General features: G+C 37.1%; 1 protein-coding gene across 6 annotated transcripts in view; it reads left to right on the top strand.

The window, feature by feature from the left end:
* Window positions 1-18638, top strand: part of Usp45 (ubiquitin specific peptidase 45) — a 62578-nt gene that overhangs the window by 2075 nt on the left and 41865 nt on the right. For all 6 annotated transcript variants that reach the window (XR_010042040.1, XR_010042041.1, XM_063233291.1 and 3 more), the window contains 4 exons: window positions 1667-1785; window positions 2744-2913; window positions 4117-4220; window positions 7513-7613. Coding sequence is in view for 4 of the 6 variants with exons in the window: in XM_063233291.1 (XP_063089361.1) it covers window positions 1686-1785; window positions 2744-2913; window positions 4117-4220; window positions 7513-7613 (475 nt within the window). In the remaining 2 variants the exon portion in view is untranslated. The remainder of the gene's footprint in view (window positions 1-1666; window positions 1786-2743; window positions 2914-4116; window positions 4221-7512; window positions 7614-18638) is intronic.

The following is an 18638-nucleotide window of genomic DNA, read 5'->3' as shown; positions in this document are numbered from 1 at the left end:
CCAAACATGGAAAAAAATAAAAATTCAGTTCATCTAGGATTGGGTTCTACAGAGGGTGCTGTAGTGATTGAGGTTATGCACTGTTATGCTGGCTTACGTGTTTTTGGTACGTGGTACACCCTCTTCTGTGTCTCCTTAAAGTTAAATGTGGCCATGTGACTCTGACCAGTATGACTGCTAAGTGAAGCTTGAAGAACTCCCCCAGCTCGTGCTGCTATAGATTCATGGAAGCACTTGCTGAGTGATGCTTCTTGTTGGAGGAATGGGAGTTGTGATCAGAGAGGAGAATACTGTACATGCACAAGGTATTTGTAGAGGAGAACCGAGGAAATAAGTAACTGAGGAACTTTAGAGGGATGGTCAAGGAACTCAGAGGCTGTCTACACTTCTGTAACTCTGAATGAGCCCTCAATTTGTTGCAGCCCAATTCAATAGCAATGGGTTTTGAACTTCAGGAAATGGTTCTGAGCTGGGGTATAGCTCAGGTTACAACATATGCTCAGCATGCTTGATGCTCTCCATTCTGTCCTAAAACAACAAAAACCAAACAAAAATCCCACTACCTTTTTTGTTGTTGTTTTTTGGTACTGGAAATGGAACTCACAATTTCAAGTTTACCAGGCAGGCGCTTTGTTGCTGAGCCATATGCCCAGCCAAAACCCCACCACCTTAACATGGTTGGAAAGCTGTCTTATTTGACACGTAGAATGAGGAAATCAAGAGCTGAATTTAGCATTGAATTGGAAGATCCATTGCTTTGATCATTAAAAAGTAAATAAAGTGAAAATTGCAATATATCTTTGATATCAAGCAGAAGAGTATTCTTTAGTTAATATTTAGTTATTGTAACAGATTCCAAATATAGTGAGTTTAAAAAGCATAGGCTGGGCATGATGATGCACTCCTGTAATCCCAGCACTCGGAAGACTGAGGCAGGATTGCTGTGAGTTGGAGGCCATCCTGGGCCACAAAGAGAAGGCAAGCCAGCCTGAACTGCATAGTAAAACCCTTTCTCAAAAAGACAAATAAAATAAAATAGTGCATATCTTATATTTAAAATCTATATTTAATCTTATATTTAACTGAATTTTTAAGAAATAGAGGATAGAAGAAAATAACAGCTTGAAGGAAGAAACAATTCATGTAAGTCCAAGATCAAGGTGTTTGCAGACTGGGGTCTGTGGAGCACATCTCGACCCTATAAACAGGAACTATGTGTGTGTTAACTGTCTTTTGCCTTTATCTGCATGTAGACACAAGTTAGCTCCTGTTCTTTTCTTAAAAGGGTACTAACCACTCGTGAAGCCTGCCCTCTATGTCCGAATTACCTCCTGAAGTTTTTGTCTCTAAGTACTGTCTCACGAGGGATTAGATTTCAACATATCAACTTGGGGTGCAAGGGCCCAGACATTTGCGCCACGTATCTATGTATGTAATTTGGTTTTGGTTGCATTTAGTGTATGCTAGGCAAATGCTGTATCACCAAGCTATACTCTAGCTTTGTGTGTTGATTTTGACGAAGATTTCTGTTTTGTCAGCTGGTATTCCCTTCTGTTGATTTACTAAACCAATTAAAATTGAAATCACTTCAGTTTTGATATGCCTTAAATAAAATATGTGTATTTTATCTCTGAAGATTAAACTGTATTCATTTTTTCCCCTTCAGGTTTTTTAGTAAGTAACAGATGAGGGTGAAAGATCCATCCAAAGCTCCACCTGAGAAAGAAAAAAGAAATAGAAAGCCTTCAATACTTTATGATGAAGATTCTTCAGATGACATTACTGGTAAATTGTGGAATCTCAGATTCCAAATGGAGTTGGAGAAAAGTAACAATACATGTTTTAAATTAATAAAACCATTCCTCTTTGTTTTCACTATGTTCTGTTGCATAAACCAGAACTTACTAAGAATTTTAATTTTAAAAGTTGAATAGTAGGACTCTCTCTCTTGTACCAGGAATGGCACCAGGATCTTCACACTGACCTACATCTTCAGCACAGTTTACAAGTTTTTATTTTGAAACAGGGTCTCCTTAAGTTGCCAATTTGCCCAAGTGGGCTTGAACTATTGATGCTGCTGCCTCAGCTTCCCAGAGTGCTGGGGATTATAGCCCCAACATACTTAGTTTAGGGGATGTTTGAGTTGTACCCAGGCCAGATCCTATTCCAGAGATTGTCTAGATACAGACTGGTGTGCTGGCAAATGCCCTTAGTCCCAGCACTCAGGAGGTTGAGACAGGAGGATTGCTGCAAGCTTGAGGCCAGCCTGAACTGCACATGAGAGCCTATGTCAACAACCAGAAGTCCCCCGGAGATCATATAGAGAGTACATAGAATGATTTTCCTTTTAGAATTTTAAAATACAAAACTTTAATACGGCAACTGCTTTTGACAAACCACTTGTAGTACTTATACTAGCGATCGTTTATCTATCCTCTCTTAAACAGCCTTGTCTTCAGTAGCATAGATCCTTGCTTTTCAGGCATACAACTTTAGAATTATTTCTTTATGCTTTTATAGCTTGCTCTTGTTACATTAGAAGCTTAAATGGTTTATTCAGAGTTGCATGTTATTGTTCAGTTGTATTTTGTTACAAATTACTTGGGAGGAATCACATTTTTAGTTTTTTGATAAAATAGACTTAGTGCATACTTCTGTTGCCTAACCTCTCTCTAGTTAATTAGTTAATTGCCTAACCTCTTTCTAGTTTAGAAAGTACTCATATTTTTTTCTTATTCAATAGATTTAACTTGCCAACATGTAAGCCATGCTGTCAGTGTGAATCATGTGAAGAAAGCAATAGCTGAGAATCTGTGGTCAGTTTGTTCAGAATGTTTAAAAGAAAGAAGGTTTTACGATGGACAACCAGTATTTCCTTCAGATATTTGGTTGTGCCTTAAGTGTGGTTTTCAGGTAAGAAAAGTGTTACCTAAGTATCAGTATGTTTTATATTCTGTTTAAATACTGTGAATTGGACATTTGGTCATGCATAAGACTTAAGGTAAATTTATTCCATATTTAGATTGGTACTCTCCAAGAACAAACTTATGCTCAAGGTAAAGTAAAATGTGTGTTATTTTCAGAAGGGATTCATGTTTAACTCACAAACCCTTTAAATGGGGCATCCTCCCACTTGCAGTAGCTTTCTTATCTGGATCTACCTTTATCTTTTATATTTATTTAAGAAGTGGATCTGACTTTTATAGATTCATTTTTCCTCTTAAAAAGGATTATCTGCTTTGTTTTTACAAAATAATTTATCTTAAGAGTTTAAAAGTTTTATTTATAACAAAAGAATTTTCTAATCAAATTAGAAGTGTATACTTTTAAAATAGAAAATAAGGGAAATATTTATCTCCATGTAAAAAGTCCAGAAGTAGGGCCACTTCTGGTTCACTTAATTCAAGAGGAAGAACATTAAAAACTAAGGATTTTGCCAGGCCTGGTAGCAGAGGCTTATAATTTGAGCCCTAAGGAGGCTGAGGCAAGAGCAGTGTGGTGAGTTTGAGGCCAGCCTGGGCTACATAGTGAGTTCAAGGCCAACCTGAACTACAATGGAGACGCCTGTGTTAAGGAAAAAAGAAAAAAAATGAGATTTTTACTATTTTTTTGCAATGTAGGCCCGTCTATAGTTCATGATGACTGAAATGCTTCAGACATCATTGTCACACAGCCATCCTCACAGCCAGAAAGAAAGGGAAGAATATGTTCATTTTCTTCTTTAAAAGAAATACCCGTCAGGCTTGGCTGTGTCTCGTGTCATGTTCACCAGCATTTTAGTTACGTTAATGAGGGAAATTACTACGGCTAATCTGTGTCTCTTTAGTCCCCAGTGAGGCCCTGCTGGCCTGCCTGGATGCTTAGTGTCCCACAGAGTTCAAGACAGGGGGGTGTAAACCCTTATAAGGAACTGGGAAATCAACTTTGCTTTAGTTTATTTTAGGTAAATACTATATGACAACAGTAAGTTAATATCTTTGTAGAAATTAATAGGAATGTGTATTGCTTTCTGAAACTTCCCTCCTGATTGAAATTAAAAAAAAAACTTTTTCATTGTATTTGAGTACAATTTAAGTTTTGATTGATTTGAAACAAATTTACTCTGTTCATTTCTAGGGATGTGGCAGAAATTCAGAAAATCAGCATTCCCTGAAGCACTTCAAGAGTTCCAGGCCAGAGTCTCACTGTATTATAATTAATCTTAGCACATGGATTATATGGTAAGTTAAATTTTGTAAGTCTTTGGGCCACCAAAAGCAAAACAAAAACTAAAAACTGCACCTTTTTTGGGAGGAGGATATTATAAGATAAAGATGTTACACTGGTTTGGTTTATGCTTTTTTAGCCTGAACACAGTTTATAGGATAATTTAAGAAAATTGTTACTACCCATGAATATAAAGTTTGTCAGCAAAAACCCAAGTTTTCCCTCTACTTTTGTCTAACATTTTCTTTGTAACATAAATAAAAATTCCATGTAATCTATTTTTCTTAATGTATTTGCTAATATAGAATTCCAGAGTTCTGTCAGAGGAAGAGACTTTGTGCAGTCACGTGGTTTGAGGATTCTCTTTCTGTGGGGAACAGAAAGCCTGTGGCCTAACTAGTTTGTAAAAACTTCCCAGGTAGCCAGGCATGGTGGTACACTTCTGTAATCCAGCACTCTGGAGGCTGAGTCAGGAGGACTATTGTGTGTTCAGGGCCAGCCTGGTGAGACCCTGTAAAAACAAACAAATTCTCAGATAATTTTAGTACTTTACCTAGCCTAGTTCCATCATTTTAGGTGCAAAGAAACTAACTATTATTTGCTTTTTTTGGATTAGAAGTAAAAAGTAAACTTCCAAGCACTGAAGACAAGCCTGAGTGTGTATTCTCTGTGCTGCTGGGATTGAACCCAGGGACACTCCTTTCAGTGAACCACATCCTCAGCACTTTTTATTTTTTAATTTGAGACAGGGTCTTCAGAGATGCCCAGGCTGGCTTCAGACCCTCTATTCTCTTGTCTCAGCCTTTGCTTTTCCCTGAGTAGATGAGGTTACAGGTGTGCATTATAGTGCCCTGCCAAAATAAATTTTTCAATTCCTTAGATTTTTACCAACATAGTACAGTGTTTCAGTAGCATGTGTAGACATTATCTTGAACTGTTTTCTTTGTATTTTAACAACAGTAATTTTCTAATTGGTATCTGGACTCCTAAAGTTCTTTGAATGAATTTTCAGAAGTCTTCAAGCTTTCTTTAAGACAAATGTTTCATCTTTGTGTTTTTTTGTTTCTAAAACTAATACAAGGATATTTTGGCTTTTAGGAGAGAGAGCATCTTCCCATAATTTGATAGAGTTATAGGGGTCTGGTGTTTGCCGCACTTATGTTTTTGTTGCTATTGGGGTATGTAAGGAAAGAACAGAGAGAAATTAATATGTAAATAATGGGTTGGAAGCAGGAGAAAGATGATGTCATAATGTAGTAGCATGGGAGTGTTTACCTGTAGTGGTCTCAGACTATAGATTGCATCAGAATTACCCAGAAGACTTGTGAAGGCAGACTGCTTCATCCCAGATCTATAGATTCCAGTTTTATGGTTCTGAGTGTGGCCTGAGGGCCTGCAGGTCCGACAGTTTCCTAAGTGTTACTGGTGCTGCTGTTCTGTGGGTCAGCTTGAAAACCACTGAAAGAAAAAGCTGGCAGAACTCAGTGGCACTTAGAAGAGTAGGGTTATCTGAAGCGAGTCTGTGCCAAAATCTCTGTTGGTAATCTTTTTTTTTGTCTTTTTCCTTTTTACCAGTACCAGGGATCGAACTCATGACTGCCCGCTTGCAATGCAGGCACTTATGCCGCTGAGCTAAATCCCCAGCCCCTCTGTTGGTAATCTTATTGTATGAGTAGTGATTTAATTCTCAGAAAATATGTTTTACCTGGATAATAAAATATAAATGAATAATAAATATAAATAATAAAGTAAGTTATATCTTTCCCAAGAAAGATAACAAAACAATAAAACAAAACAGTAAAAGGGTACAAGTAATACACAATTTCAAAAAAAATAAACAGTAAGAAATCACTAGTTAATAGATTACATGTTGTCATCTTAGAAATAGTTACAAGTTACAAAATTAAGCATACAAAGTGGACATTCAAACAATGAGACTGCAAACAGTTGTGTTCAATGATCCAACAAAAACTTAGTAATATGGTCATCTATCTTACACACCTAAACACACTTGCAGTTGTATCCTTTAAAGCACTTTCTTTTCCTCTTTTTTTTTTTTATAGTAACATTTACACATTTTGGGTTTTATTACTCCCACAATTCTTATTACTTTTTTTTTGGAAGAGAATAAAACCAAATATGACAAAACAAAGCAGTCAGTCAAAACAAAGGATGGACATAGTACATGGTGTAAAAACAGAATACAAGGTGATCAACAGTGGTTACCATGATGCCTCTTTCTATCTTAAAAAGAATTGCCTATATCATCAGGTATAATAAAATTGAACAAAACAATACAGAACAAAACCAATAAAACCTAAACATTGGAGACATTACCGAACTTCAGAAGAAGATAATAGTCACACCAGAATGGGTGTCATAGTGAATCTTACTGCCCATTTCTCTTCTGTCACTTAATAATTAAGATGAAACCTTTGTAGTTATTTTATCCCTTTAAAAAATCTTATTTTAGTTTTTAATCTTTTAACAAAAATAGACAAAATGGTATAATGAATCCCTCTATACTCATCACCTGCCTTTGGACAATTATCACCTCACAGCAAATCTCATTTTATCTAGGTCAGTGTCTCAGTACTGTTGATGTTTGTACTTGTAATCCTTTATTGTGATCAATTCTTTGTTGTACTGTTGTCTAAATTATAGGATGTTTAGTAACATCCCTGACCTCTACCCACTTCATGCCAGTAGCATCCAGGAGACAACCAAAAAGTCTAAACATTGGGGAAAGCCCCCATGTGACAAAATTATGCAGGTCGAGAATCGCTGATACACCGATACCTGCTTCTCCCTTCTCATTGCAATTACTTTGACATTTGCGTCTCCCTCAACTTTTACATCTCTTTTTTTTTTCCTCTGGGACCAGGAATTGAACTCGTGACCAGGCAGGCGCTTTGCTGTTGAGCTGTATCCATGGCTCTACATCTAACTCTACTGTTTCTGTCTGCAGTATATCAAATATGTCCAGTTCTCTCCAGATTCTTGCTACTACACTGATCTGTTTCTATTCCCAAAGCCCTCTAGTCTAGTTTATTACAATATTCAGAATGATGTTTTTAAAAATATAAATTGGGCTATCTTACTGCTTTGCTTAAAATCTCCATCTTATTTCATTATATATAAGGTAAACTACAGAATTTTCATTTGAACTATGAAGCTGTGTACAAACCTGTCTCAGAAAACAACAACAACAAAAAATAAAAGTGGTCCAATACCAACTTTGTTTCCTAAGGTGTAAAATTATTGAAGATACTCTCATAATATTTGATTTAAATTTATATTTTTCAGGTGTTACGAGTGTGATGAAAAATTATCAACACATTGCAATAAGAAGGTTTTGGCCCAGGTAGTTGATTTACTTCAGAAACATGTTTCTAAAGCACAAACAAGTAAGTTAAATAGTTGCTAAAGGAATTATGTTAACATATATTTTATACTTCATATAAAGGACTCGTAACTCCATGAAGATTTCACTGTGACATCATAGTCTGTGATATGAGTAAAGATACCATGGTGGTTAAATCCTTTTTGTTTGTCTGATTTTTTCTTGGGGTTTGAGACAGGGTCTCAATTTGTAGTTCAGGCCGGCCTTGAACTAGTGATGATCCTCCTAGCTCAGCTTCCAGGTGCTGGGGTCACAGATAATTGCCACCATGCCCAGCTTGTTTGTTTTTTGCCACATAGTTTAGTCTGGTTTTTGAACTGACTACGTAGCCCAGGTTGGCCTTGAACATGCAGTGATCCTCCTGCCTGTGCTTCCCAAGTGCTGGGATTATAGGCATGCACCACCATGACTGCAGTGATGGTTAATCTTGTCAGTTTGATTGGCTTGAGAGATGCCTAGGAGATTAGTAAAGCACACTTCTGTGTGTGTTTGGGTGGTTGTGGGGCATTACCTTGGTGTTTTACTTTTCTTGTTGCTGAGACAAAATACCTGATGCCCAAAGTAAAAGGAGGCAAAGTTTGTTTTAGCTCATAGTTTGTACAAGTTTCAGTTCATAGTTGGCTGCTTCCAAGGCAGGGTGGTAGGTAAAGGGGCGTCATGGGGAGCAGTAGCCCATTGGAGGGCAGATAGGCAGCAGAAGCAGCAGCAAAGCCTCCTTTTCTGTGCTGTCCTACTGCACCACACCACACCCAGGCTGTGCCCTCCCATTAGCCGTACCCAGAATTACGCTAACCCATCAGAGGGCTGATTGGGTAATCATACTCCTGCCTATCCAGCATCAACACCCTAGATCCAGCCACCTCCAAAAAGGCTTGGGGTGACATCTGGATGCCCTCTGGCACCCTTGGGGACCACCTCTCATTCCTGGCACCTTTCTCTCTTGATCTTCCACTTCCTGCTGCCTACTGCTGTGAGCAGAGAAGCTTCCTCTGCTGCATGTTTCTCTTTGAAGCCAGCTGATCATAGCCTGAAACCTCTGAGGCTGTGAGCCAGAATGAACCACCTTCCTTTTAAACCGTGTCAGCTATTTTGTCCCCGCCATGGAAAGGTCAATAGAGGATGGAATGTAAGTCACACAGTCCTCAGATTGCATGGGGCTCCCCACTTACTGCCATGAGAGCTTTATCTTGTGATGTTGTTGTGAGGCTTAGTGATAATATTTTGTAAACACGTAGAGAGAATGTATGTAAAAACATACACATGATGCCTGACACCTATTTATGAAATGGTCTCTATTATTATTTACTATGCAACTGTAGTGCAGTTCTGATACCAGCTACTGGCCAGACTTCATGGATAAAGACTCGGTTTGTATGCAGGACTGCTTTAAGTGCAGACACCAGCTATCATCTCAAGCTTCCAGGCTACTCTATTTCTGACTAACCTTCTATACTTTGGGGGTTCCCGTGACTTCCTCAGATTTGATGATTCCAAAATAATTTGGAAAACTCAGGAAACTGCTGTACTTACGATTATGTTTTGTTGTAGCAAAAAGGAATAAAAGTCGGGATCAGCCAAAGGAAGAGACAGGTGTGCAAGGTCTGAGAGGTCCCAAATACGCAGCTTCCGTGTCTGCTCCACAGGGAGTGAGGCGATACATCTCACCCTGACACCCACAGTGTGTAGCAATAGCAAGGAGCACCGCTGCCCAGGGAAGATCTGGTGCTGAGAGTTTGCACTTTTTCATTATCTAAGTGTGGTTGCTTGTGTCACTGGCCACTTCAGGTCAGTCTGTAGTATCCAAACTCTAGTTGCATGGTTTGTCTTTGTCTTTTGGGCATGGCCAGCTCCCATCCTGACTCATCTTTAGCATCTAGGAAACCTCAGTGAGTGACAGATACTCTTCTCATTTTGGAAAGTCCAAGAATTTAGAGAGTATCTGCCAGGAAGCTCGAACACAGGTCAGCCAAATCCTTTATTATGTGACAGTAATGTATTATATATTATATACTGTTATGTTACATGCATTAATAGAGTTGAGGGAACTGGTTACTTCATTCAAAAATAAATGCCTCCCACATGCCAGATATTATACTTACTCAGTGCTGAGTAGTGAGAATACATGTTATCTTGCTCTCTGAGGGTTTGGAGTATAGGAAGGGAGACAAAAAATAAGCAAATATATAAATTTTACTAAGTGCTACAATGGAGATATTGCAGTGATAGGTAATAATCTGTTAGTCACAGTTCAGAGGTGCTGGTATGACTGAAGTATAGTGTTTTGAGAGAGAATGGAATGAGATGAAGTTACCAGGTGGGTGTGCAAATCCTGAAGGATTCTGTAAGGAATTACGTAGGAAATACTCAATTGTAAATGGAATATGATCATCATTTAAGTTTATACTTTTTAACAATAAAGATATCCGATTACTATATGGAGAAGAGACTGTGGGGTTAAGTGTGGAGGTAAAAGTGGGGAGATGCTAAGAAGGTCACAGGAGGTGTGCTGAGGGGCAGGCGATCGCCGAGTGGAGGATCTGGTGGGAAGTGCTGGATTTGCACGGTGAGGATGACTGGGAGGAAGTAAGTGTAACCCTCAGAAGTGTGACTGAGTACTGGGTGAGGGGGAGTGAATGGGTATGTTAAGTCTGAAGCAGAATTGAACTTCTTAGATGATGGCGTCAGAAGAGGAAAAGTCATACAAAGATATAGGTGGCCAAAAAAAGAAAAACAGAGCAGCCAGTTGTATTTGCTATACATCAGTGTATAGCTGTCCTTGTTGGCAGTCTCTCTAATGAGATAGTAATGAAGAAGTTGGAAGAGTTAGAGGAACAAACCAGCTCCTGGACAGCAAGAGGCCATTCATTCACTTACTCATCATACTTTCGTTGAATTGTTTTGGATGTGCCAGTCATAGCTCCGGTTCTGCTCTGATAAAAATCCAGGTAAATATTGGTTCTTTTTTGTGTCTGTGGAAAGATGTTAGATACTTCAGGAACTGAGCTTATTCTTAATGCTGTCTTCTGAGAAAAGAAGCTTTTTTTTTTTTTTTTTAGAGAGGAGGAGCATAAAAAGAAGATAAGCAAGCATGTACTGTCATGCCCAGCTTGATGAAAATACAATTGTAGACTTTATTTTCTTTGAGTTTGGTACTTTAGAGATTTTCTGAGATTAAGAACAAAGCCAAATCTGATTTCTACTTAGTTTTACAGATTTTTTTGAGTATTTATTACAGGAAAGTTGCTAGGTAGAGAGCATGCAATGGCATGTTAAAAAAGATAAGGGCTCTGGCATTCAAATTTAACTCTCAAAAGCTGGGTGTAGTGATGCACACCTGTAATTCCAGCACTCAGGAGGCCAAGGCAGGAGGATCACTGTGAGTTCATGGCCAGCCTGAACTATATAGTGAGACCTTGTCTACTAAAAACTAGAGCCAAAACAAAAATCTAATTTCCTGAATTTAACATTCATTCATTAGCTATGTGACCTTGGGCAGATTATAGTGATGGGGGCCTAATTTTTAACTCAGCACTTTGTTATCGTTTTTGTGATGTTATAGTGAGTACAGGTTGGTAAGTCCTTTAGAACTTAGTAGTCCTAAGTTCTAAAGGAAGTTATAGGATTTAAAATAATTGGATAGAAGATCAATAAATTAATTTCTAAAAAAGAAATTATTTGTGCACATGAAGAAATTACTGCCCCTTAAAAAGTTGAGGGAAGATTTAGCCCTGATACATGCAAATATGGTTAGCCCTGCAGTCTTACAGGCAATGTGGCTGGTGCATTGTTAAAATTGATTACATCACTTAGAAACAGATTAAAGGAAATAAGAGCACTCAGATTAAAGGAAATAGAGACTTGACTGTAGAGTAGAAGGGATCTCCAGGATTATGAAATTGTCAATAGGTTTATGAAAGCAGATAAAAAGTTGTATTTGCAACCAGCATGACAACAAATCCTATTTGGAAAATAATATAATCTCCCTTTTAAGGTCAAATCTATTAAAAGGTGAGTTACTAATAAAATAGATATATTCTTAGAATCAAAAGAGTAAATTACTGATACAACATGCAAAAGACAAAATAGAGCACATCATGTATGATTATGTGTGTGGGGTTCAAAAAGAAGGGCAATAGAGTGATTGCTTTGGCAGATTGATTGGAAAAGGGTAGACAGGAACTTTCTGAAGTAGTAGAAAGGTCACCTAGGACATGTACAAAGGAGTGTACACTTGTAAGTATAGACTTGTGTATTTCACTGTATGTAAATTTTACCTTAATAAAACATCCTTTCCTTTAGACACACACACACACACACACACACACACACACACACAGTAACTGGTATGCAAATAGAATAAGCTTTCTCTTTTTTATTTATTTAAAGAATTTAAATTCTTTATTTAAATTTAAATTAAATTTGTTTGTTTTTTTGTACTGGGGATCGAACTCACAATTGTGTACTTGCAAGGCAGGCACTTATGCTGCTGAGCTAAATCCCCAGCCCTTAAAGTATGTATTTTAATTACTGTTCAAGCCCTTCAGGTGTCCAGAGAAGCTTGTGTGTTCATGTGAGAACGACAGTGACCTTGAGCGAGCTGGTTTTGAAGCTGACCTTAAAGGGAAATAGGCAGAAAAGAAATATCTTCTGGTGGTAGGAGCATTAATGGAGACCTTAATTCTCTAGGTGGATTTGTGGAACTATGAGTAGCCCCTGGGGGCGGGGGGGGATGAGCTCTTGAGGTAGTTCGAGTCTCCAGAGTTAGAATGAATTGTAGTTCTGAACTTACGTTTTCAGAAGGAAAATAGCCTGACCTTTGTGGCCAACCTATAGAATCTCTCAGGAAAGTTTGATTTAAAATAAGATCCTTCAGGAGTTTAGATTAATAATCTGCTATACTTTTGTATGAAGCTTCAACATATTTTTATAAAATACTTGAAAGTCAAATAGCAAGGTTTGTAAAAATATTGAATATAAATTTGCAATTATTTTAAATGATAATTATGATGACTCAAATCTAAAAATGCCTATATATGACAGTTCTAGAGAAGTATGAAACTGTATGTGTTGTATGTATCTAACCTAGACTGTAAATGTTGTGTGTATCTAACCTAGATTAAAAGAGCCAGGGAGGAGGAGGATAAGAATGATTTTCAGAGTCTTTTTCTATTTTTGTACTAAGTAAAAATAACTCAGAAGAAAACTGTACCTTAGAAAACATTTTTAAGTTATGCAGACTTGCCCTAATTTCATTTCTAATACACGGTTATGTACATGGAGCACTCAGGCTAATGTCCTATCCATCTTAAAAACAAATGGCTTGTTGAATCTTAAACTTTTGGTCTTAGTACCCCTTTTAGACTCTTAAAAAATCAATGAGCATTTGAAGAGCTTTAGTTATATAGGTTGTATCTATCGATACTTTCCAGGTTAGGAATTAAAACTAAAAATTTTGAGTATTTGCTCCTTGAAAAATAAAAATTGCACGATACAAATACCATAGTTTTCTATTCTTTTTCCTACAGTATTGAAGGTTGAACCCAGGTCTTTCAGACTGTGTTAGACCTCTAGCTCTTGTATTGTTTTTTTTATTTTGTGACAGTATCTTCCTAAGTTGCCCAGTCTGGCCTTGAATTTGTGATTCCCCTGCCTCTGCCTCCTGGAGTGCCAGGATTACAGGTGTGCACGATACCACCCAGCTTTTATTTTCTTTCTTAAAACTATGGGTTCTTTTTGAAGATTAGACTTTGGCAGCCTTGTCTTTCTCTTTCTTATGGGGCTAATCAGTACGTGCTTACTGAATTATACTTAATTGGAATGTGAACAGCTTTTACTGAAGGAAGAAATAGTTAAGCTTTTACTTTTACTTACAAGCCCCTGAATATAAACATCCAAAATTTTATTTGTTCCTTCAGCTTTTTTAATGTATTTGAGTTTTTACCTTGTGCTAGCACTGTACTAGATCGTTGTTGGAGATACAATCCAGTTCCAGGCGTCGTGTGTCTCATGGTTTTATGAGGGCTGTGGACTGGTCATGCTTAGGTGTTGTTTCAGTGGTGCTCTGATGAGCAAGCACAGGGGATTCGAGAGAGCACCTTGGAGTTGTATTTGACCTAGAATAAAAGAGCCAGGAAAGTTTATTTTACAAATTCTCTTCTATGAGCCCAAGAACTGAGAAATACCTAGAAGTTACTAGAGGCAAGGGTAAGTGATATAAAAGTGATTCAGATGGGGAGTGGCGAGCTGCCTGATGAAGAAGCCTAGTAAGTTTAGGGAATTCTATATTAAGCAGGCAAGTTGCGTTTTGTGATGCTGAGGGGTGCTGAGAGGTGAGACTGGGAAGGTAAGTAGGAACGGAAGGTTGTATGGTAAGAGTTTGGCTTGAAGGCACTGGAGAACCACAGGTAGGTTTGAAGCAGGTAAGTATGTGGTCAGTTCTGTATTGTCCATACTGACTTGTAGTTGAAGACGGATAAGAAAACACAGGTAAGAAAATATCTGTCTCTCTCTCTTTCTCTCTCTCTCTGTGACTTGACAGTGTTTTTTTTTTTTTTTTTTTTTTTTCTGGTACTGGGGATTGAACTCAGGACCTTCTGCTTGCCAGGCAGGTACTTATGCTGCTGATCCAATTAAATAAGTATGTCTAGGGCTAATGATTAACTAGAAGTTAAGTTTCAAGAATAAATAGGTGAACTTAATTATTAAGTGGTTTCTAGATAGAAGGGATATGGAGAAGTATGAAGCATGTTTTTCTTTTAAAAATGAAACTTCTTAAAATAGGCATGGTGGTGCATGCCTGTAACCCCAACACTGGGTGGGTGAGGGATGTGAGTTCCAGGCCAGGCTAAACTAATATGGCAAGACCCTACCTCAGAAAAACAAAAATGAAATAAAGATGGAATTTCTTTCTGCTGTAGAAATGAGCAAATTGCATTAATGCTACATGGCTGGCTTAGGTAATTGCATTAAGCAGTGGAGACGAAGCCCAGTGCAGGTTCCCAGAAGAATGCTTACAGCTGTGTAGATTTCACATCTGATGTTAGAATTTGCATTAAAAAAACAAACTGCCTCTGCTCTCACACTCATACGCATAATGAAAAGGTCATATATACTACATGATTGAAAAGAGGCAAATATACATTCTTGTGAGATCTAACCAGAAATATGTATTTAATTTAAAAGTAGACCACAAGACTGCATAGTAAAAAGATAAGTGGCTGTCAGCCAAAGGAGAAATGAATAGACTCAGCACCAAGAATTTTAGGGCAGTGGAACTATTCTGTGTGATACTTTGAGGACTGATATATGTCATTTTGCATTTGTCCAGATTCATAGGGTGGTACTGATTGTCAGTGTATGTTCATCATGTGTAATAAATGAACCATTCTGGTGGAGGTGGCTATGCATGTGTGGGGGTAGGGAGTAAATGGCTTAATTTTACTGTGAACCTACAAGATGTTTGTTTACTTATTTATTTATTTATTTATTGAGATAGGATCTTGTTAGGTAGTTCAGACTGGCCTTGAACTCACTATGTAGCCTAGGCTGGCCTTGAATTCACATCGATCCTCCTGCCTTAGCCTCTCTAGTGCTGGGATCATAGGCATGCACCACCACATCCTGCTAAAGCTATTTTAAAAGGTACACTTTTTAAAAAAGGAAACCATGTTTTCTGAAAAGCTCAAAAAGTATACTATTTCAATAGTACTATATATGTCTCCAAAATATTCTATACATATTTATAAAATGTGGGAATTTCTGGTGCTACAATTCATTTAAGTATTGGTTTGCTTTTTTGTGAAGTAGGCAGATGATTGACAATCCCATATTATTTGCCAAACCAGTACATTTCATTCATATGTTAATACTGGTGCAATACCATTTTTAACATTTTTAAAGAGAGTAGAGTGTATATTCTGATAAGTTCATTAAGCTAATACTTTTGGTATATAAAAGACTGCGTTATGTTCTTTTGGTTTTATAAAATATAATTTTTGTATCAATTTTAAAAAAGATAAGACAGTAAGTGGTCTGTTTGGAATCTAAAACTATCTTGAAGATAACTGACATTGTTCCCTTTTATAGTAGCAATTTGAATGTGGTTTAATACTTTAAAACATAGATAATATAGTTTTTTGTGTTGCAAAGCAATGGTAGTGTTCCTAAAAATTTGCATTTTCAAAAATAAGCACTAAAATTAAGATGTGTTATGTGCAGGTACTACCCTTCCGTGATGAACATAATCATTATGTCATGCAAACATGTACTACTGAAATAAAAATTTAGATGAATATTAAAAATAGCTATTTTCATGTATACAAACAGTTGGAACAAAAAGATAGTGGATATTTTAAAAACAATTACGTTTTAAATCCAGAGCTCCTCCTCTGAACTACATAACACAAAAGCTGATTTGAATGACTATTTTCTCATATCAAAGATGGCTCATGTGCTACCTTTCAGATGTGGAGGGAGAAGTTAATTGCATGCAGTGAGTGGCTAGGGTCTCAGGGCTTAATTTTTTGATGACCCATTTGAGTAAGGCTGCTGTAACATGTAACTGAGAGTTATACATTCAAACACTAAAGATATCCAGAGATGATTGTGTATATCTCTCTATATTATATCTGTATCTGTCTATCTATGTCTTTTATTTGAGAGTAATGGCCTTTCCTTTCATTATCACCACTAGGTTTTCATTGGTGTCCTGGGTTGTTACTGTATTTTAAACCCTTATCCATTGTTTATGAGAATGAATGTGATCATGATGTTTGTGTATGAATTCTGAAGTCTGGCTGCATGGGGGTTTGAGTTTTTTTATCTAACACTAACCAAAAGTGTGCTGCTGTTTGGTTGTGGTCCCTAAAGTGAGGACAATTATCAGAGGTAGTAATGGTCTCTAGTGCTTACTTTAAATAAGTAAATTGCAAAGTAGTTTATTTTTTCCTTGTCTGTATGAGAAAAAGAACCATTGTTTCCTTACAGTTTAAAGCAATTCATAAAGACTAACACTTTTGAGAAAAGTGAGATACAAACATAGTATTACTTGGAAACAGACCTACCATTGATTATTTAGTTTTCTTTTGTAATAAACAAAGTTGCAACTTTGTGTACTTACTATTCTGTTTTGTAGGTTGAAGTTTTTTTTTTTTTAAATTTTTGAGAAGGGATCAGTTTAGTACATTTTAGATATTCATAATGATCACATTCATCAAAGGGATTTGTACCTGTTCATAACATTCTTTTTTTCCCTAGTCCCCTCCCCCCTCTTCAACCACTCAATATGTGCCCCCAGCTAGCCTCAAACTTGAGGCGATTGTTCTGCCTCAGCTTCCCATGTACTGGGACTACAGATATGCACCACGATGCCCTCTGCAGGAGGAGAATTTTAAAAGTGAATATGATCTAAAATACTTGCACTGCCAGACAAAGCTTTATTATGTCCACAAACAACATGATGAGTATCACTTTTGTTAGAAATTATAATTTGCTTATTAAAACACATATACTTGCATCTATGTCACATAACTGAAAGACTGATTTAGACACCCCTCTTTTAAACTAGAATCTCTATTTAGCTCAGCGGCATAAGCATCTGCCTTGCAAGCAGCCGGTCGTGAGTTCGATCCCCGGTACTGATGAAAAAAAAAAAAAACCAAAAGCTAGAATCTTAACTCTTGGCAACTTCTTAGAGAGCAAATGTACATGTATTTATTGATAATGTTGTCACAAATTAAAGATAAACATCTCTGTGCTGTTTATTATATATTAATTCCTTAAATTCCAGTCATAAATTATAAACAAGAATGAACAATTATATTAGGGTTCATAAAGCACCTGGCAGTGGACATTTGATTAATGAATTTAAAGTATTACATATTATAAACTACTTAGTAAAAACACTTGCACTTTTACTTTAAATAAATCACTATGTAGGTCTTGGAATGTTATTCTGTTTTGTAGTTAAATTAATCTGCTTACTATTCTAGGCTTGGAACACAGTAAGTTTGGAATACGTTCCCACTGACTCACATGGAAAAGTCAGCAGACAGCCCTTGCCACTTGTGTGAAGTGGCTATTTAACCATGAAGGAAACCGCGTTTACTGCCACTGCCCTGTGGCTGTGCTCTTTCTGGCAGCGATGTCCATATTTGGTGGCTGTGCATGGAGAGCCAGGTGGTGCTGAACGGCACCGCACAGTGAAGCATGGCTATATCTAGGTTTGACATTTGTCATCCCTCACTGCTGGAGGGAAGGGGAAAATCTGTTTTTCCATATGTTTGTGCTTTTTTTTGCCTGCAGTTTTGTCCAGATGGTCTTATGAACATTGTTTACTTTGGGATGCTATCCCAGATGTTTTGAAAACTGATGGGTAAATGTGGTACACAGATACGTAAATCATTTGCATTTTGTAGTTTTTAAAATACTATTTGTTTTTGTAAGATTAAAATATGGTATTTTTCCAAGTGAAAAAAATATAGTTATATTCTGTAGTTTATTTCCTCCAGCATTCTATTTTCATGTTAAAAAGTTAAGTAATAACAAGGCAACATTTATTAAGAAGGTGAAGTAAGAAAGTCGAGGTTCACGTTCATTCAGGGTTGCATGTACCCAAATCCATAAGAATCTTGCCTCATTTTTAAAAAAATAATTATTTTTATTGTGTATAAGTCATAGGTGAAAATTTAGGTAGTAAATGATCTGTAATTAAAATCAGAAGATTATGATTCTGAACAAATCACTCTTCCAAGACCGAGTTTTATAAGCAAAATAAAGTTTTCCACCTTGCAAAAAAGACAGTATTTGGAATAATTAACTCATCTTAAGTTCTTAAAAATCGCTGTGAAACCATCTGTTGGGAGCAGATTCAGTGAGACTTTGAAATCTGCCTCTTGTGGGTCCTGCTTAGAACCCCAGACACAAATGAGGTGGTCTGTGCTGTCTGCAGACCCAGCCGGGTTCCACACTGGGCGCCCTCTGCGTAGAATTTCTTCAAGCTGGCAACTTTTTCTTTTGATTTTGTGTTCAA

This window comes from Cavia porcellus, unplaced genomic scaffold (genome assembly GCF_034190915.1).
Source record: "Cavia porcellus strain 051 isolate PalLab524CR breed Dunkin Hartley unplaced genomic scaffold, mCavPor4.1 scaffold_22, whole genome shotgun sequence".
Classification (NCBI taxonomy): domain Eukaryota; kingdom Metazoa; phylum Chordata; class Mammalia; order Rodentia; family Caviidae; genus Cavia; species Cavia porcellus.
This window is presented reverse-complemented; position numbering and strand designations above follow the sequence as displayed.